Source organism: Balaenoptera borealis, assembly GCF_965194805.1.
Source record: "Balaenoptera borealis genome assembly, chromosome: 14".
Classification (NCBI taxonomy): Eukaryota; Metazoa; Chordata; class Mammalia; order Artiodactyla; family Balaenopteridae; genus Balaenoptera; species Balaenoptera borealis.
In genome coordinates, this window is record NC_138875.1 from 27,611,361 (window position 1) to 27,630,881 (window position 19,521).

At 54.7% G+C, this 19,521-nt stretch overlaps 1 protein-coding gene across 1 annotated transcript; it reads right to left on the reverse strand.

Moving 5' to 3' along the window:
• Positions 1-347: 347 nt before the first annotated feature.
• On the reverse strand, positions 348-18,536 carry SIGLEC15 (sialic acid binding Ig like lectin 15). The gene is made up of 6 exons (XM_082353359.1): positions 17,124-18,536; positions 7,545-7,604; positions 6,786-7,169; positions 5,335-5,715; positions 4,164-4,194; positions 348-2,277 (listed from the first exon to the last, which is right to left on the reverse strand). The coding sequence occupies exons 1-6, from the start codon at positions 17,173-17,175 to the stop codon at positions 2,196-2,198; spliced, it is 990 nt and encodes a 329-aa protein (XP_082209485.1). The 5' UTR covers positions 17,176-18,536; the 3' UTR covers positions 348-2,195.
• Positions 18,537-19,521: the final 985 nt, after the last annotated feature.

The following is a 19,521-nucleotide window of genomic DNA, read 5'->3' on the forward strand; positions in this document are numbered from 1 at the left end:
CCTCCATTCTCCCCCATTTGCGTGGCCAATGTGTACCATCTCCCTGTCCCCTCCTCCAGGAAGCCTTCCGAAGACTGGGTCACTCACCCCTCTGTATGTGCTCCACAGCACCCCCATCAGACTGATGCCCTCACGTGATTTCCCACTTACTAGTCCGCGTTGCTCACCAGCGTGAGCGCCCCTGGAGAGTCCTCCTGTGGAGTTGTCAGGGCTGTTCCCAAATGCTCCGGCTTCCCTTCTTCCAGGTGCAGTGAAGGGTCACGCTGCCCAGCCCCTCCAGGAGAGTGGGGCACGTGGCTAGTTCTGGCCAGTGAACTGTGATCCCAAGTGGAAGACCCTCTAGAGCTTTCTTTCTTTTTGTCTCCAACCCAGCAATCCACGTTAGAGAGGGTGGATCCCCGGGATCCTGGGCCCCTGGGTAAGTACAATGCACACAGCTCTTTGCCGATCTGTGCCAGGCATGCGGCTACGGAGAGAAGAAACCCTAATTGTTCTCGGCCACTGTGATTTGGGTTTGTTACTGCAGCGTGACCTAGCCCAGCCTTATTCATTTCTATATCCCCAAACACCTGGCCCAACTGCTAGCACAAAATGATGCATAAGAAATAATTCCTATCACTTTCTCTTGGCTGTGGAACTGGCCTCAAAGACCAAGCAGATGGTATAAGACACACCACCCCTGTGTCCTTCCCTGACGATACAGGACTCTTGATGGAGGTGCCCAAAGTATCCCTGCACAAAGAGGTACAAATGCCAACTCCATTGACCTCTTAACGACTCAGACAGGCTCCTGGATGGATCCCAAGTTAACCATGAGCCACCATCACCCCTTTGCTCTGGCGAAGGCTCAAGTGAGGAGCCTCGTAACCCACCACCCTGCTTATTAACCTGTGAAGATCCTTCAGCCTTCATGCTATCTCCCCAGAAAGCATCAGAGAGGACCCCACGCTCACTGTAGGTGACTCCAATTACCACTGCAGCTTCTGGAAAGGTTCTGGAGGGAAGAAAGTTTGTTCCTATTGAAGGCCCATATCTCTGTGGCCCTTTCCTTTTGCCAGCTCGCCCGGGTCCCAAGCATGCCTCCTCCCCCTCTCCCTGCCCCCAAAGACTGCAGGAGATAAAACAATCAAGTGTGAGGATGGAAGGCAGCACCCTGCAGTCAGCCTGGCAACACTCGGGCAAATGGGAAATGGCCGGTGCTTTTGGCCAGTGCACATCCAAGGAAGAGGCAGGTGGTAGAGAGGTCAGAGCTGCAGCTGCTTTATCCACGGACACCCTGTGGCCCAGACTTGCACTCACACCTCCCAGATTTTGGTCCTTAAGAACAGTGGGTTCCAGATGCTTTGAGTTGATGGGTGTTTTGTTTCTTTTTCCCAGAGGTCCCAGCTGAAGGCAGTGCAGAGAGCTGATGGGGTGAGAGGAGGGCAGAGTGTGGGACAGTCACAGAGGAGACCCCAGGGGCCAGGGATACCGGGCTTCTCCTTGTTGCTGATTTGATGTTCCTGGGACCACAGGGTGGCACAGCCCAGACCCAGGCTTGCCCTCTGGAATCCTTACTCTCAGCGAGGCCGGTGTGGGTGCTATGCTTGTCCAAGGAGACGTCCCAAGGTCTCTCTGCAAGGAGCCTGTAACACCGCTCACACCTGTAGACGGCTTTGTGCTGCCCCAAGTCCCTTCACGTCCACTGCTTCCTCAGACCTTGACAGCCCGAAGCCAGGAGAGAAGACTGTTACTGTCGGAGTTCAACAGTGGACGAACAGAGACCCAAAGAATTGAAAAAAGTGCCTTGGTCCACACAGCAAGTCGGTGACAGAACGAGGATGGAGCCTGGGCCTGGAGACCCCTCTGACCAGGGTCCTGCCTGCTTTACTATGGTGTTCTAGGTAAGCAAAGGCAAGACGAGCTTTGCAGAAGTGTCACCTGGGCTCATGGGTGAGTGCGGGCACACACACACACACACACACATGCGCGCGTACGCAAAATGCTGCCCTGTTGACAGAAGTATCTCTGGGGCTTGGAGACAGAAGTCCACGTAGAAGACCTCTGAGCTTCTGTGAGTAGGGTCCTGACCTCAGGGCGCCACCAGGCTAGGGCTGCCAAGGTGCCTGGGAGCCAGGAAGGGCCATCCCAGCCAAGCCACACGTTGGCCTTCATTCCTCATGGTGTCCAGGGGATGCCGGTGGCCAGTGGGCTCCTCAAGGTGAACACACGGCTGCTGGTGGGCCCTGAGGACTCATCTGGCTCAAATTTTCATAATTGGACTCCTGAGCTTGGGGCCTGTGGACAGGAGAAAGTTGGCTGACCACCTAAACAGGAGGGGTCTCTGACTGCCCAAACCACAGCCCAGGAAGGGGCGGAAGGAGGGACGAGAGGGGCTTTGGGGGCCTGCATCCAACAAGGCCTGGAGACTAACCGAAGGTTGGAGGCAGGGCAGCGGCAGAACTTGCAGACCAGGGAGGGGACCACCTGGGTGACAGCATCCCAGAGTCTCTGTCTTCTCAAAGGGATCGCATCTGTGGCTTCAAAAACCATCTCTGGGGGCCTGACCTCCGGGCCGGCCCTCCTGCTAACCCTAACAGCTTTCCTGACTTCTGGGACACCCTCATGGCCTCTCAAACACAAACAGTCCACAGAACTCGTGTGATCCTCACCACACACCACACCCCCATCTTCAGCTCAGTAGGTGGCACCCAGGGTGCCAGCTCCAGACCTGCTGGCTCCCTCCCTTGCTTGTGCTGCCCACTCTGGCCATCCCTGCCTCTGTCTGCCCCATCTCCCCGCCCTCTCTATTGCCACCTTCAGCCAAGCAACCTAGCCAGCTGCAGCCTTGGTCAACCGCCCTCACAGGTCTCCTGGCCTCCACTCCTGTTCAGATGGGGCCACTCGTCTGCTTAAACCATTCACTGACCTCCCATCGCACTCCGAATAAATCCCACAGCCTGCCTATCCTCCGTGCCCTCTTCCTGGGTCACGCGTGAGCCTTTCTAGAGCCTTTTCCTCCTGGGTCGCCCCATCACCCCTGCCTGCCCATCGAGCACCCGCCTCAGGTCTCCTCAGTGTCCTCAGAGAGGACATGCTGGTCTAAAGCAGCCACAGCCCAGTGGCACCTCCCTCTCCTGGGGCTTTACTCCATCGCCTTGTCCATTTTTTTTTCCCCACAGCTCTTATTTTACAATCTAAGATCTCTTGTTTATATGTTTATTAAAATTCTCCATGTTAAGGTGTGAGTTCTCTGAGGTGGAGGATTTTTGCTGTACTTTTAGCATCCCAAACAGTACCCAGTACGTGGTAGGTACTCAACAGATATTTGAACAACCGCCAGCTTTCTGATTAGGTGCCCTGGTGGGGTAGTAAGTTAGCAAAGAAGAGAGACTTTGCACAGGTATTTGAGAATGTGGGGATCGCTGAGCGAGCAGCTGCAGAGAGGGGCCTGGGCTGGTAATGTGGCTCTTCCAGCCCCCAGGCACAGGTGGGAACGGAGCTATGGGAGTGCCCAGGCTTGTCTAAAGGGTCCTAGAGAAGGCTGTCATCCCCCGCCCACCTCCCCCAAGCATCTCGGACAAGGTCTTGGAATTGGATGCTTTCTTCTTCTACACAGGCCTTCACTTGGACAGACACCAAGAGGGGGCAAGGTCAATGCTTCCTAGCTGAGTCTGTGAGCCCTCAACCAAGCCGTCAGAACCTCTAATGACATTTTGCTTGCAAAGCCTTCAGCAGGGTGTCTGGGAGAATGACTGCCTAATGGTGGCTTTTGTGTGGATCTGTTCTAGAATGCTGGGCACTATGAGAGGAAACACAGCCTCCAGGGATCACAGCTAGGTGCAGAGATAAGGCAGACCCAGAAAAATGACCCTTCAGCACCACGGACACCAGGCAGCTGGTCCGGAAGATAGGCCAGTGTGAGGCCCACAGTCTCACTGAGAGGCCACAGTGCTGGGAACGTGGGGATCAGGTCAGCGTGGCCCGGTCTGGCTGCCAGGCTTGGTGGACTGAAGTAGGGGGGACAGCTGCAGGGAGGGCCTGGACCCTGATCAGGGCTGGGACCCCAGCCCCAGCCCTTTGCCCATTCTTCCTTCTCAGGCTGCCCTCCATGAGAAGCCTGCACCCCTTGGCCAGGGGGGGGACTAGAGTGGGGCAGGGTGGGGCTGGGCTAGCTTACTTACCGCGGTGAGGCGTCCTGGGTGACTGGGTACTCTGTGTGAGGGACAGAGAGAGAGGAGGCATGAATCTCCGTGGTACCCACTGGGCTACAAGCCCCGCTGTCCACCCCGCCCCACTGTGGAGAGTGGTCTGGAGGGAACAGCTAGCCAGCAGGATGGGAAGAAGTGACCTGAAAGATGCTGAGTTACCGGGGAGGACAGGGAGTGAGGAGTGGACTTAACAGGAAGACCTGCTTCTCTGAGGCCCCTGAAGCACAGAATGCTTGTTGGGTTTGAAGACGCTGCCAGAAAGCCAGTGTGGCCCCAGCAAAGATGGTAGCCAGAGCAACTGTGACAAATTTTGGATTTCATCCCAGGAGAGTTTGAGGCTGGTGCTACTCACCTGGGCGGTCTGAGAGGCTCTGGGAAGCCTCCTCTCTGGGGCACAGAGCAAATTTCCCATCCAGCTTAGTGACAGTAGGGAGGGGTGATGGCAGCTTTCTGAAGACGGCCTGCTAGTTCGAGTTTCCACTCTTTTATACATGCTGTTCTGTCTGCTAGGAGTACTATTAGCTCCTTGTTTTCCTAGCTCACACCTGCTTATAGCTTTTGATTTAGCCTCCCCTTACTTGTGTAAAGCCTTCCCTCCCGGCCCCCGGTCTGGATGCCCCATCAGAGAGAGGCCCGCACTCTCTGGGCTTCCGTAGTACGTGGGCTGATAGCACTTCTCTCTGCAGACTGCAATTATCTGCTTACTCCTCAGCACGCATTCATCAGGGAACCATGTCGTATTCACCTCTGTATTCCTAGCACCTATGCAGCACATAGTAGCTGCTCAGGATTCTTGTGACCGAATGAAATGGTGCTATTTGGGAAAGCCTGTGTGTGGTCGGAACCCTTCCGGATGAGTCATTTATTGGGTGCTGGTAAAGAGGTGGGCTCAGAGCTATATCGTCTGGGTCTATATCTCTGTGACTCTAGGCTAGAGGCAAGTTCCCTAACCTTTCTGGCCTCAGCTTCCCGACTGTATAATGGGCTCACGCTGGTTCCCACCTCCTGGGCTTGATGCAGGGAGAGGAAAGTGAGATGATGCACAGGTGCGTAAGTGATGTTTCGCTTGTGTCATGCCAGGTGGTCAGCCTGGAGGAGGGCCCCGGCCGCCCCTCGCACCCACCCTGGCCTGGGGCGCACCCACCTAGGCGGCGGCGGGCGGCGGCGCGGGCGGCCAGAACTCCGAGCAGCAGCAGCACCTTGAGGCCAAGCGCGCCGAGCGGGAGGGCGATTGCCGAGGCCCCGGAGGCGCCGTGGAAACGGAACAAGTAGACACTGGCTTCGGCGCGGCCCAGGCTGTTGGAGGCCGCGCACGTGTAGCGGCCGTCGTGGGCCAGCGCGGGCAGCTCGGCGGTCACCTGGTGGCCGTGATCTTGACCTGGGCTCGGCACGGCGGCCGAGCCGTTGTCCAGGGCCGGGCCGGACCAGGCGAGGGCGGGCGGCGGCTCCCCTTCAGCCGTGCAGAGCGCGTGGAAGGTGTGCGCCGGGCCGGGCAGCACCGAGATGTTGACGATCCGCGGGGCGGCTGCGGGCGATGGCCGAGGAGGAGCGGGAGGAAGCGAAGTGCGGTCAGAGCAGCGGCAGGCAAAGGGAAAGGCAAGGGCAAGGGGCAGCCCTCCCCGTCCCCTTGGCCCAGAGGGTTGGAGAAGGGAGCCGGGCGGGCGGGGTGGGGGTGATACGGAGAGGAAGGAAGAGGCGCTCGGGCGCCACGATGCCTGGGTCCCAGTACCGGTGTGATCTTAGGCAAGTTATTCCGCCGCTTTGTGCCTTAGTTTCTTCACGTGTAAAATGGGAATCTCATTACGGGGCTGTTGAGAAGATTTGACAAGTGGGGTGCCTGGGCAAGTGCTCTCTAAACGTCGTTACTATTGTGGTAGCACACGATGGGGGGCAGTCTGCTGGAGTGATTTCAAGGGCACCTCCCACTCCCAGACAGCCTCACCAAGACCTAGACTTGAGACGATTCACTGAATCGTTGGGACTGTGGGACTGAGGCGGACAAGGGCGAAGAAACTGAAATGCACTCAGAGAGGCGGCCCAGCCAGCCCAAGGGCACATGGGAGGTTCTTGGCAGCGTCAAACTCAACCCAGAACGCCTGGGTCCCCCACAGGGGGGCTCCGGGATTTTTACAAAGCTCCTTAGGTCATTCCAATGCTCAGCCAGGGTTGAGAACCACGGCTCTAGGATCCTGGTTCCCACATCTTTCTACCACAGGGTCTAGAGAAGTGCCGGGCACTTGGTGGGCTCCCTGTGCACCCCCTCTGTGCACACAGCCCACTGCAGTCCTTGCCATATTTAAGTTGACCGTTCCTCGTTTTTCTCCCTCTTAGTCTGAGAGCTGTTCGGGCATATTCACTCTCTACGAGCTTCATTACAGTGCTCAACCCAGGCCCCCCACCCCCGCCCCAGCCCTTCCTGGGGCCAGGATTCGGCGGCATTTTTAACAACTTCCCGGGTGGCCCGTAGCCATCGCCAGGTGTGAGAGCCCCTGCTCTAGAGAAAGGGGTGTGCCTGTTGTACCCCTTCCGATCCCAGCACAGAGCCCGCACCCAGGGAGCCCTCGGACGCGGCGGGGAGGCGGGCGGCGCGCTCACCGGTCACGCGCAGCCGGACGCCGTGGCGGCTCTCGTAGCGGTCGTGGGCGTCGCCGGCGAACTCGACGCGGCAGAAGTAGCGGCCGTCGTCGGCCAGCGCGAGGCGCTCGACGCGCAGCGACAGGTCATTGCGGCGCGGGTTGCCGAGCAGCCGGAAGCGGCCGTGCAGGCTGAGCGCCGTCTGGCAGAGCTCGCTGCTCCGCGCCGCCGCGCACCGGAACACCTGCGGGCCCGTGTACGGCTCGCCCGCGCGCCAGATGGCCGTGAGCGGCCCGTCGTAGTGGCGGTGCGGGTGCGTGAAGGTGCACGGCAGCACTGCCGCCTCGCCCGCCGCCGCACTCACCTCGGCCGGCACCTTCATGGACCAGCGCTGCGCCGGCGCACCTGCGGGCGGGCGAGAGGCAGGCGGCGTGCGGCAACCCTGCCCGCGCCCTCGGGGGGCCTGGAAACCTCAGGACTCGGGAAGCGCCCTCCCTGCCCTCGGGCGTGGTGGGGGGGGGGTCTGGAAACCCACCCCAGGACTCGAGGGGCATCTCTTGGGACTTTGATTGCCGTGACTTTGTAGGTGCCTGGACTCTCCCCCCATTTCCCTGGGACTATTTGCCTCACTCAGGGTGGTCCCACCTCACTTACAGACCCAGTGACCCCAACCTCTTTCCCATCAGAACTTGCCCTGCTGCAGAAAAGCCCTGGGATCCCGTGGTTACAGTACAGTCCCAAGACACCCCCCCAGATGGTGACAATAATAAAGGCACTTACTGTGCAGCTCTGTGTCGAGCAAGTTCCTGGTGGTATCGCTTTTAGTTCTCACAAATGATCCTAGAGGTAAGCAGAGTTATCCCCGGGTTACATGTTATAAACCGAGGCACAGAGAGTTTGAGGCCTGAGGTCACACAGCTAGGATGGGGCAAAGCTGATGTTCAACCTCAGGACTGCCTGACCCCACTGCGGCACTCTAGTGCACGAAGGGCATGGAAACGTGGGGCTTATCCAAGGAGAGCAACACTCCCATTTACAGAGGGGAAACTGAGGCCTTGGGAGGTGGTGGTATGTTTTGAAGCTGGTGTGTTGAGTTGGTGGCTGAGATTCCTCTACAGTCAACCCAAGTGGGCTTCCCCAAAGGCCAGTGCCCAGATAGGGAGCTGAGGGAGGGGTGGACCATTATGCTGCCTCCTTGCTTTGCACAAGTGCCTCTGGGTTCAAGTTTCCTCCCCTCCCATGTTGTGAGCCTCTGAAGTATGGTTGAGCTAAGGTCTGGAAGCTGCACTCTGCCTGCAGCTTACGGAGGGCTAGAGAGTCACTGCCTGTGTTGTTGCAGATGTGTACTTCTTTGGGGGTGGGGTGAACGGGGTGGGTGGATGGGTGTCAGTGCTGGGAGGATCAGGTCAGGGGGCCTGGGAGCCTCCTCAAGAAGGGAGGGACAGGCTTAGCCTCTAGTGCCCAGGTACAGTTCAGGAAAGGGATCTTTACAGGGAATAGTACAGCAGCTCCTATATTTCCAAAGGGCTTTGCAATTTACCAGGTTCTTTCACATGCATCACATCACATGACTCCACATCCAGTGCTCTTTGCTCTGTGGGGTAGCCCCACTTGTCTCTTGGGCAGGAATCTCCTCAGCCCACAGCTGGCAGACCATCCTCCAGGGAACCCATCCCATCTATGAGTAATCCACAGGTCAAGGCATTCCTCCTGCTCAGAACCAATGTTTCCTGACCCTCACATGACGGCCCATCTCTCTTTGGAGCCTTTGCCTTCCTTTCCTGTGATGGCCCTCCCGGGATCCCATCATGGCTATTCTGGACCCAGTAAGCCTCCCCTTCTCTGGCAGAGGTCCTAGTCCTTCACCTGCCCCTCTCCATCCTCACTGCCGGCTTGGTACTCTCCTTGCAGTGTAGTGTCCTGACCCCGGGGGCTCCAGGTGTGTGTTCCAGATGTGCTGGGCCAGGTAGAGTGGGGTATGAATCGGGTTGTGTGAGCTGTGCCTCATAGAAAACCTCACTTTGGGATTGTGTCGAGCTTGCAATGAAATAAAACCACAAGGTTTTTTGGTTTTTTTTTTTTTTTCACACAGTCTGCTTCTAAGCCAAATCTCCTTTCTTCTGGACAAGTGGAAGTATGCTTTTGAACCCAAGCGGGGGACTTGACATCTTTCCCTAGTAAGAGCTCATTTGTTCAGTTGTTAATAATCAAAGGGCCTAGTTCCAAATTTGAGAAACCCTTCCTGAAGGTTTTGATCGTTCAGTCAGTACTTCTAGCTGCAGAAAGCATCTCCCAATCTTGAGGCTCAGCCCCTGCCTCAGTTTCCCTGCGTTCTCACCCTCTGTGACCTTAGCTTCCTCTGACCTCCTGCATTTTGCAGGCATCACAGAGCCAGGCATTGACTCCCCAGGGATTGTTTACTGTTGTGCATTCATCAATTGGCCATCATTGATCGGACACATTCCCCACTCGAAGCCAGGCACTGGGATTAGAGCCAGGGCTACAAAGAACAAGAGAATAACTTATCAGCCTGTTGGAGCTCACGGCTCAGAAAGGGTGACAGATCTGGGAACCCGTAGTCACACTAAAGCCTGCCAGGTGCTCTGATGAGGGGCATGAACAATGTTCCCTCTGTCTGAACATGGTTCCTGGCCCCTTTCACTCACCAGCTCCCCCCTAGTCGTCCCCGGGCCTCCGCTGAGTCATCCTACCGCGGGAGGCCTTCACTGAGCCCTAAGCCTGGGTCTGGCACCCCTTCCCCATGCCCCAGGGCTGGCAGAAGTGCTTTCTCTGTATAGGCATTGCCTGTTCAACTGTATCTCTCATCCAGGCACCCAGAAGCTCCAGGAGGGCAGGGAACATGTGTGGGGGTCATATTTGTGCAGCTATTGCCCAGCACGTGCCTGCCACATAGTAGATGACGTTGAATTGAATTGCTGAGAGAGAGCAGAAGGGAGGGTGCCCAGACTGGCAGGGAGGGTGGGTGGGCAGGGATTGATTGAAAGCCCCATGAGAGAGGAGCTGCCACCTCAGCAGAGCCTTGAGAAAGGAGTGGGATTTGCTAAGCCCTGAAGTAGGCTGAAGGCATTCCAGGCAAAGGGTAAAATGGAAGTACGGACATCAGCATAGAGGTTGCAGGGCGTGAGAGGATAAGGGTGTCAGAGTACGTGGTGCTTTGGGGGCTCGTTGGGAGACATTGCTAATCTTATTCCACAAGCAAAACAATCCATGGGGTGCTGTCATTAGCCCCCCTTTCGGGAAGGAGATCTGCGGCTCAGAGAGCCTGAGGGACTTGGCAACGTCATTTGGCCAACCAGGCAGAGCCAAGGCTTCCCCTCGGAGTGTAACTGAGCAGGACCCTATGAGGTCTTCCCGGAACAGATCCCCACCCATGTCCTCCACCTGCCTTTCGTCTGTAGAAAAACTGTAGTCAAAGCATCAATTTAATCAGAAAAGTGAGAAAATGCAGAAAGAAAGGAAAACAGTCAAGCAACACAAAATAATTATACTTTAGCCATGAAACAAAGTCAAGGACCTCTAGTTCTTGCTCGAAGACTATAGATAATATTCTGAGCCAAGTCCTTTGAGTTGTTTTGCAGATACTGAAACCGCCACCAGGTGGGAGAAGTTAACTGTATGCTGCCCACAAGCACAGAGACCCCAGACCAGCTGGAAGGTTGATGATGCTGACTCCTGGTTACCTCACCACCAACTAACCAGAAGAATGTCCACAAGCTGATCACACCCTGCTCCTTGAACACTGTAAGACTCCTCACTACCCCCTCCAGGGCGGGACACACAGTTTTGAGGGCATTAGCCCACTGTGGCCCCCTTTGCCTGGCAAAGCAATAATGCTATTTCTTTCTACTTCACCCAAAACTCTGTCTCCTAGAGCAGAGCCACCAGAGAGGTTTAATCCGGCACCAGTGAACAGAGGCTGAATTTCGACAATAGGTGGGTCATGTTCTGACCTTGTCCCTGGACTCTGTGCTGCTCGAGGATGACAGCCTAGATTGGGAGCATCTGATGTGTGGTACAAATGACAGGTCAGGGCCCCTCCCTCCCTGGCTGGGTTCTGCTCTGGGAGGAGAGAGGGCACACAGAGGCCCTTTCACCAAGTGTGACAGTCTTGACTCCCATTAGGGGGAGATTTGTGTTTCCTGTTTGTCTGCTGCATGGTGTTCCAAGAGACGGGCACCTGGCCTCACTTTTACACAGAGACCTTTGGTTGCGTTCACCCAGGGGACTTGAGGTGAAGGTGGGAAGTCCCAATAGGAATTACCCAGGGAGCAGATGCATTTGCTTTGGCAGGAATACAAGCTCCCCAGCCTCCTGGGACATTTACTGTTCCCTCTGGTAGCTCCTGCATGTCTCTTAGGGCAGGGCAGGGACAGCCCCCCGAACTGGAACCACAGCTCCTTTTGATAGGGTCTCTACTCTTCCTGCTTCATGTCTATCAGGCTCCGGGGGTCAACAGGAGGCCCACATTCTACCCATTGTCCGAAATTCCTCCTCTCAATGGTGGGCCACTGGGCACGGTGAAGAGCATTCCAGCTTTGGTACTGCTGGACATGGGTGACATTCTCGCTTGTATCAAGCACCCAGTCTGTGCCTGGCACTGTTCTAGGCTCATCCACTTACAGGGAGATCTTTGGGCGAGTTGCTTAATGTCCCAGGTCTCAGGCTCCTCTGCTGTAAAATGGGGCACATAGTACTTTCCTCATAGGATTGAGGATGGAATGAAGTCACACGTGAAGGTCACCCGGACAGAGCTGACACTCAGCAAATGCTCAGTGACGATAGTTCCCTCCTTCACTAGCCGTGCAAAGAGAGTGGGACCAGGAGGGGCATGGGGGTGGTGCTAACCAGTGGTGGGGAAGGAGAAGGGCTCTGGACGGACAACTCAAGGCAATCCGGGGTGGGGGGTGGGTCAGGACATTGATGCCGGAAACTGCACCATCTGTGGCTCAGCTTGACACCTTAGACCACATGTCATGCAATAGCGCAGGCCTTGCCCTTAACTCACCTGAAAGCTAGTCATTGATTCATGTACTTATTCACTCAACAGATGTTTATTGAGGGTCTGTCTTGTGCTTGATACTGTGCTGAGTGTTGGGGATGCAGCTATGGTGACAATCAGTGGCTGCCTCAGTGTGTTTGCAGCCTGTCCATTGCTCAGCCATTGTTTGTTTTTCATTTATACATGATTCTAACGAGTTTGTTTAATTAGCTTCCCAGACTTGGGAAATACAGACTGAAAAGCTAGAAAGTGTCTCCTGTTTGTAGTCCATTGAAAGCAGCAAGGGATGATAATCAGCATTCAGTCAGGGAGGAAGGTTCAGTAAAAATAATGTGACGATCAGGACAGAAATGATAAAAGTACAGCACAAAAGGGACCCTTTAGAGGAGGGGTAAGTGCAGAGGGCCTTGAGGCATCATGACACTGCAGCAGGCTAGTGAAACATTGCTCGCGGGGATGACCTGAGTCACCTTGGAAAGGTTCATTGCCATGAGGGGCGTGCCCCTCGCATGGGGTCACAGGCGTCTGTCTGGGGTTGTAGCCCTGGCTAGACTGGCCCTGACTTTGTGACCATGGGTGAGTCCTCATAGCTCTCTGGCCTCAGTGGGCTCATCTGTCAAATGATGCCTCTAGATGCTTACTAAGGAGAATTTTAAATCTAAAAGTCTGTGTCCAAAAATGATATTTGGATAAAAATGACAAGGAAGTCTGGCAAGCATTTTAGAAATATGTCAATATAAAATTAACTGAAAGGCTTTTAGGTACTTAAAGTAAGCCATTAGCTGTTGAGAAAACTCAGCTACTCGGAAAGAGGCAACCACGCTTGATGGTCCTGTGCAGCCATTTACTCAACTCTCCACGTTGCTCCCTCATGCCTCCCCGTGGTGACGATGCTCACTGAGGGAGGGCTGGGGCTGCAGCACTGGGTACCAGCTTCCACGTAAGCATGATCACAAGTCAACTGAGGGGTAGTTAACTCACCCTGGACCTATTATCCCAAAGCCCCGTGCCAGTGGTGTCAGGGTGGGACGAGAACTCGGCAGTAGAAACATCCGCAGAACCTGGATGGGCAGAAGTGGCATCTGGATGGATCAGAAATAGAGGCCTTGGTTTTGGCTGCAGCTAAACCAGATTCCCACCAGTTCCCTGGTGAGGAAGGAGGCAGGGACGTGCATGGGAGCCTCTCTGTAGCTCGTGTGCAGTGTGTTCTGTGTGATGGCATTTATGTTAACGAGCGAGAAAACTGTTTACGATTTTGTACCTGAGCATGCGGCAGTCGCTGTCCGTGGACCACAGATAGGAAAGCAAGCCAGTGGTGGCGGCTGTGATGGGACAATGGCCAATGGGGGTGTCCTCAGAGAGTGGCGCCTTAACAAGAATTAGGTCTGCTGGGGTGGGCTTTTTGTGACAGGTTTCTGGAGGAAACAAGCATGGACGTTGAGGGGGAGAAGGGTGATGCCACGCGGGCGCTCCCCATGGACAGACGACGCCTCATGGAGCCCCTCAGAGGTCTGCTCCCCACCCCCTAGGAGGGCTGACATACTCAGCTGACAGGCAGCCCGTCTGACGAGCCCAGCTGTCTGTAAGGGGCTACCCTCCCTGGGGACAGCTGGACATGTTCGTAGGGGTGTTCTCAGGGAGTGACTCCAGGGGTGGCTTCTTGGGCATTGCGGCGCCTGAAGGGTCAGGAGAGGGTGTTTTGGGGCCAAAGACAGATGTTCATCTTGGCCACCGGACCTCCCCAGTTAGGTGTGTGGCCTGAGCTGGGGGCAGTTGCCTTTCATCCGATTCCCTCCTGCACCTCAGTTTGCTCTCAGTAATTCTTCCTTCTGGGCCTGCATATAGTCCAGACAGGTTATCAGGGGGAGAAACAGTGAGAATGGGGCAGAGACCAGTGAGGGGAGAGGAGGGAGCAGAACCAGGAATTCCATCCGTGGGTGCGAAGCAGACCCCACAGGCTCTAGGGAGCTGGGAGACGCAAGTCAGTGAGAGGCCTGACTGTTCCCCTTCTGCCCTCGGGTTGTCCTGTTTCCCCCTTAACCCTCGCCTCTCTGGCCACTCGGTTGTGGAGCTGGACCCTCTCGCCTGGGCTGACAGGTGCAGAGCCGCGGGTGGAGCCGGCCCCGGGGCAGTGTCCGCGCAGCGCGCTGCTCTTGGGAGTTCTGATTCCACCTGTCCCTGCCGTGCTCCAGCTCCCTGCACCCCTCCTCCTCCCGGGTAGGACTTCTTGGTCCCAGCTGCTGGCCACAGGAGCCAGCAGGAGCAGAGGTGTCCTGGCTCATTCAGCCTCCATTTCCTTCTGGGCCCACGGCAGCAGTCCCTGACCTCTCCCCGCGTCCCAGATAAGCGCCCCATGTCCTTGGGTGACTGCTGTGAATTGTCTTGCCTTCTCAGTTTGGTTTTTTGCAGTGGTTCAGAGCTAGCAAAGTAAGTTCCTCTGAGCCCCAAGCTCTGCCCCAGGCTCACCACCCACTGCACGTAGGCGTAGGTGGTGGCAAGGGCCGGGCTGGCACTCAGGAGACTCCAGTTCACATCCAGCCGGTGACACCCAGAAGTGCCCTGACCTCGTCGAGCCTCCCTGAAACAGGGAAAAGGGCCTCCACTTTGCAGGGCTGTGGTGAAGAGTAAGTGAACTGGCCGTTACAAGCCTGGCACGACAGTCCTCAAGGGTGACAGCTGCTGTGACTGCTGCACCACCTCACCAGAGATGTGGGGACCAGTGGAGGTCTTGTCCAAGGTCACTAAGTGGCCAGAGTTCCCAGACTACTGCTCTTCCCACCACCCCTCATCCCCCGCTTTCTAAAAGCAGATCTGGGGGGAGACAGAAAGGAAAGACAAAAGAGAGTGTGAGGGCCCCTGGGAGATGAGGGGCTGCCCCAGGGTGCTGGGCAGGGGGGACGCCTGTGTGAGGGAGAAGTCGCGGAAAGTGGAAGAGGGGGGTTTCCTGGATGAATCCCTCCACTTCACTTTTGCCAAAGGCCAGCCCTGGGCTCTGTGCTCAGAGGTGTGTCAGGGATGGGACCGTGACCTGTGGCCACCTTGCTCTCAGGCCCCGTGGGCTCCGGCCGCTTCCAGGCCCGCTGCCACACAGAGAGGCTGCAGAGGGATTTCAGGAAGAGGGACGCTGCTCACCCTGGTTTAAGAGCTCTTGGTCTCAGCGGTGAAGCAGCTGCCGGCCACGAGAAGAGGGGTCCCCTCGCTGACCCAGCTGCATAGCTCCCACGTGTGCTCGACCTCCCTGGGGAGTCGTGACATGCAGCTGGAGCATTTGTGTGGTCTGGCTTTTGTACTTGAACATGTGACTGCTTATGCTTCCCGTAAGTTTTTTTTTTGTCTTTCACTGATTCATAGCTGCTGACTCTTAGCAGGAGAAAGAAACCAAACCAAAACAGAAAAAACCCCAAACCTAGTGTTCCTTGAAGCAATGTGACTTGAGCAACGTTTCACTACCATTTACTGCACAACTGCGGAGCGCCAGGACTGTGCTGGGGGCCTTCCACCCATAACCTAATTCTCCTTCAAGCACCCATGAGGTGATGGGGACTCCCATTTACCGAGGCTCAGAGAAGTTAGGTAACCTGCTCAGGGCCACACAGTTAGGAAATAGCAGAGCCAGGATTCACAGCCTTGTCTGACCTGTTCTCCTGTCTGCCCCAGGTGTGGGCAGGGTCACCTCTTCCAGCCCCACCTTCTACGTGGGACCCAACCTGAAATCATCCAGAAAGATGGCTGAGTTAAGTCAACTTGGGAAAAGGAAGCCCATCTCCTATCAGCCCCAACCACAGGGCTCTGTGGGTGGGACAGTGGGCAGTATGGGGTCAGGAGGTGGTGGTGTGGTCCCGTCTCGAGCCACATACCCCCAAGTTCAAATCCCAGTTTCACCCTGCACCGCCCACTGAACCTCTTTGTGCCTCAGTTTTCTCATCTGTGAAAAGGGAATATCATAGTTCCTTTGTCATAGGATTATGATGCTTACGTGAATTACTAATTAAAGTGCCCAGCACTTAATAAGAGCTATGTAGGCACTTGCAGTTAGTATTCAATCCAGCCCCGAACAGAACTCCTCTCCGCTCCGTGTTGAATGCTAGAGAGGAAGGATCAAAGGCCTGAGGAGTGGGAGTTTATAATCCAGTCGTGGAGATAGGACCCCACCCAAGGAAGATTGACTAACAGCTTGGAACACCATGATGTCAGTGCTGTCACCATGTGGCAAGTGATGGCCAATCGCTGTGCACATGGAGGCCTGGATGCCAAGTCCAGGAACACAGTCATGAGGATGTCTCAGGCTGAGTGGGGTCGAGGAGAAGATTGGGGCCTGGACAGAGGGGCTCATGAGGGTTGCCTTTGTCATTATCCCAGTGGCCCTCAACTGCATCGTGCATCAGAATCACCCAAGATGGTTGAACATGCAGATTCCTGGGCCCTGCTCCTGACATGTTCTGATTCTGCAGATCTGGGGTGGAGCTGAAGAACGTGATTTTTTTTTTTTTCTTGATGTGGACCATTTTTAAAGTCTTTATTGAATTTGTTACAATACTGCTTCTGTTTTAAGTTTTGGTTTTTTGGCCGCGAGGCATGTGGGATCTTAGCTCCCTGACCAGGGATCGAACCCACACTGCCTGCGTTGGAAGACAAAGTCTTAACCACTGGTCCGCCAGGGAAGTCCCAGAACGTGCTTTTTAACAAATGCATGCCACTCCAGGGATTCTGATGCAGATGGTCCATGACCACCTTTTGAGAAATACTGTTCCCAGGGACACCGACTCCTTGAGCTAAGTGACCTTAAGTGAAGTGACATTGGTACTTAAGCCTGCCGCAAAGAGTTCCCACTCACTTCTTGGGGTTCCTGCTGGGCGGTCAGGGTGCCCTGGATCACTTGCCCTACTCCCCGAGTGAAGTCACCCCGCCCTTACCCCAAACAGCCATATGCTCTCCCCTCTTTCCCGGGGCCGTGCCCGTTAAGAAGCAGAGCACTTGGATGACAACAACACCCCCAGTCTGTCAGAGCCTGCGCTGTTCTCCCCAGAGCTGGCCCGTTGTGCCCCTGGATCCTCACAGCAAAGCCTGGGCAGGAGGCCTTTCTACAGGTGGAGACACTGAGGCCCAGAGGAGTCCAGGCACTGCCTCAAGTCACCAGGAACCCAAGGCAAAGCCTGGACTTGAACTTCTGGCTTCTGTCACCACAGCCTCCCAAAGTGCAGCTCTCCCTTCCCCACAGGACTGGAGGCCCTGGCAACCCAGCTGCCCTGAGTGCAGGGAGAGAAGACCGTACCTATTAAAATTTTGTGAGAATCTATTCTGTTCTGAAAATGCACCAGAGGGCAGAGTGGGAAACTCACCCATCAGGATGACGCACACCAAGGAGGCCAGAAGTTGGAAGGAACCTTCCATGCTGTGAGGTACGGAGCCCCCAGGCAGCCCCACACTCAGCCAGGCCACTGGCGAGACCCCTGCTTGGCGTGGGTGTGGGGGAAGGAAGGTGAGAGGGGCTGGGCGGTGTGCCCAGGTCTGCACCCCTGCCGGGCTCTGCGGATGATGGAGGAACTGGGGACAGGCAGCCAGGAAGCTCCAAGTATGATTAGATGAGACCCGTGGGCTTTAGTCATGTGGAAAACCAAGAGAGGAACCACTCGGATGATTCTCCAGGACGGGAAACAGAGAAGTGGGCAGGGAAGATGCAGGACCCTTTCCTGTGGCCGCTGTCCCTTTGAAAAATCTGCTGTTCTTATGCTTCCTTCACTCCCTCCCTCCCTCCTCCCCTCTCCCTCCCTCCTTCTATCTTTCCTTCCCTCTCTCTTTCCCTTCCCACATTTTTAGTGTGCCAGGATGGGTTTTCATCTTGGTGAAGCTGTTTTACTGTGGCCATATAGGTTTTGAAGTGGTGATTATTGAGGGAAGGAAAAAATCGTCTCCAAAATGTAATCATTATTGACAATGGTTACATTACCAAGCAGCATAAATGGGAAATAGTAAAATTATTAAGCAAATCAACCCAGACAAGCATGTCAAAATGCTCAGAACATCAAAATGCCAGATAAAATATCCTGCTACAGGGGTAGAATCTTGGTGTCTGTTGCAGGGAGATAATCGGGAAACTGAACAAAAAAGTGGCCAGGTTGGGGGCTGGCAAGGCTGAGCCAATCCTTGAGTAGGAGGAAGTGTTTTAGTTCAGATAAAGGTTAATCTACTGGGGAAAAAAAGCGATTCCCAAATATAGTGGATTAAAAAAAAAATAGAAGGTGACTTCTCTCCCATGTATCAGTCGCAAGGTGAGCTGTTTATACTGGCAGGTGGCCTTACTTCTCATGGTTATTCAGGGATCTAGGTCCCTTCATATCGTCACTCTGCTACCCTTCCCCCCAGGGGGTTGTTAATGCCTTCAGGGTTGAAGCTGGCTTGTTCAAGATCTAGCTTGTGTGAAGGGGAAAGATAGAAACTCTAAGTCTTGTCTAAGGCTTGTCTTTTCTTTATCCAGGATCCAAAGATTGTACACATCACATCCACTCACATCCCATTGGCCCTCACTTAGTCATACAACCACACCTACTGCAACGGAGGCCTGGAAATGTGGTCACTACTAGGTAACCATATGGTCAAGTTAAAATTTTATTACCAGGGAAGAGGGAACAGATGTTGATGGATAGTTACCTATCTCTGCCACAGATATTTGCTATAACTCCAGAAAACTAAACTTTGCAGAATAATTTATTCCATAAACTCTAAAATGTCATTGAAAGATGCACCCTTGTTTTTCTTTTCTTTTAAATTTATTTATTATTTATTTATTATTTATTTTTGGCTGTGTTGGGTCTTCGTTTCTGTGTGAGGCCTTTCTCTAGTTGTGGCAAGTGGGGGCCACTCTTCATCGCGATGCGTGGGCCTCTCACTATCGCAGCCTCTCTTGTTGCAGAGCACAGGCTCCAGACGCGCAGGCTCAGTAGTTGTGGCTCACGGGCCTAGTTGCTTCGCGGCATGTGGGATCTTCCCAGACCAGGGCTCGAACCCATGTCCCCTGAATTGGCAAGCAGATTCTCAACCACTGCGCCACCAGGGAAGCCCACACCCTTGTTTTATATACCACTAAGAGAGAAAAAAAATTTCTAGCTTTTTATAAAATGCCACTGACTGCAATATGTATCCTGATCTCGGAAATGTTAAAGTCTAAAAACAAGTAAATCCTAGAATTGATGAATATAATTCAATTTTAGCTGTTTGTATTTTTTGGTAATACAGTCTCAATAAGAAAAGGCCAGCCTATCTTCCCTATGCTGAGAGGAGCCATAGGAAAGAGGCACGTCTATGCTTAGGCCAGGGTTTTAGAGGGAGGCCAGGCATACGGATGGTAGCAGGGATTGAAACGAGAGGCTCCTGTGGGGAGTGGGGCCTTTGTGAGAGTCTCTCCTCTGCCTTCCTCTTTGACTATCTTGACTAACCTCTGACCACCCGATACGTTCCCCTTCCATGGCCACTTGTCACTTCCTGTGTACCTCTTGTTTCCTTAACATAAGGATCCAGCCAGAAAAATGAAACCCCTGTGAAGTGCTGAACATGGAGGGGGACTGGGTATAGGTAGCTGGTAATACAGACAATTGAAGGATGAAAGAGAAAATAGGAGATTCTGACATAGCCCAGATATTAGTAACTACAGGAAGTAGCTACCACTGCTAAGGTTGGTGGGGGGGTGGGGAGAAAGGAAGAGGCGAGGTTACTGAGGAGTAGGAGCTTAGAAGCAGGGCC

Coding starts and splice junctions, on each gene's coding strand:
- SIGLEC15 (XM_082353359.1), bottom strand. CDS start 17,175: ATGGAAGGTTCCTTCCAACTTCTGGCCTCCTTGGTGTGCGTCATCCTG. Junction 7,605..17,123: donor GGTGTGCGTCATCCTGATGG/GTGAGTTTCCCA, acceptor GCTTACCTCTAG/GATCATTTGTGAGAACTAAA. Junction 7,170..7,544: donor GCTCGACACAGAGCTGCACA/GTAAGTGCCTTT, acceptor GCCCGCCCGCAG/GTGCGCCGGCGCAGCGCTGG.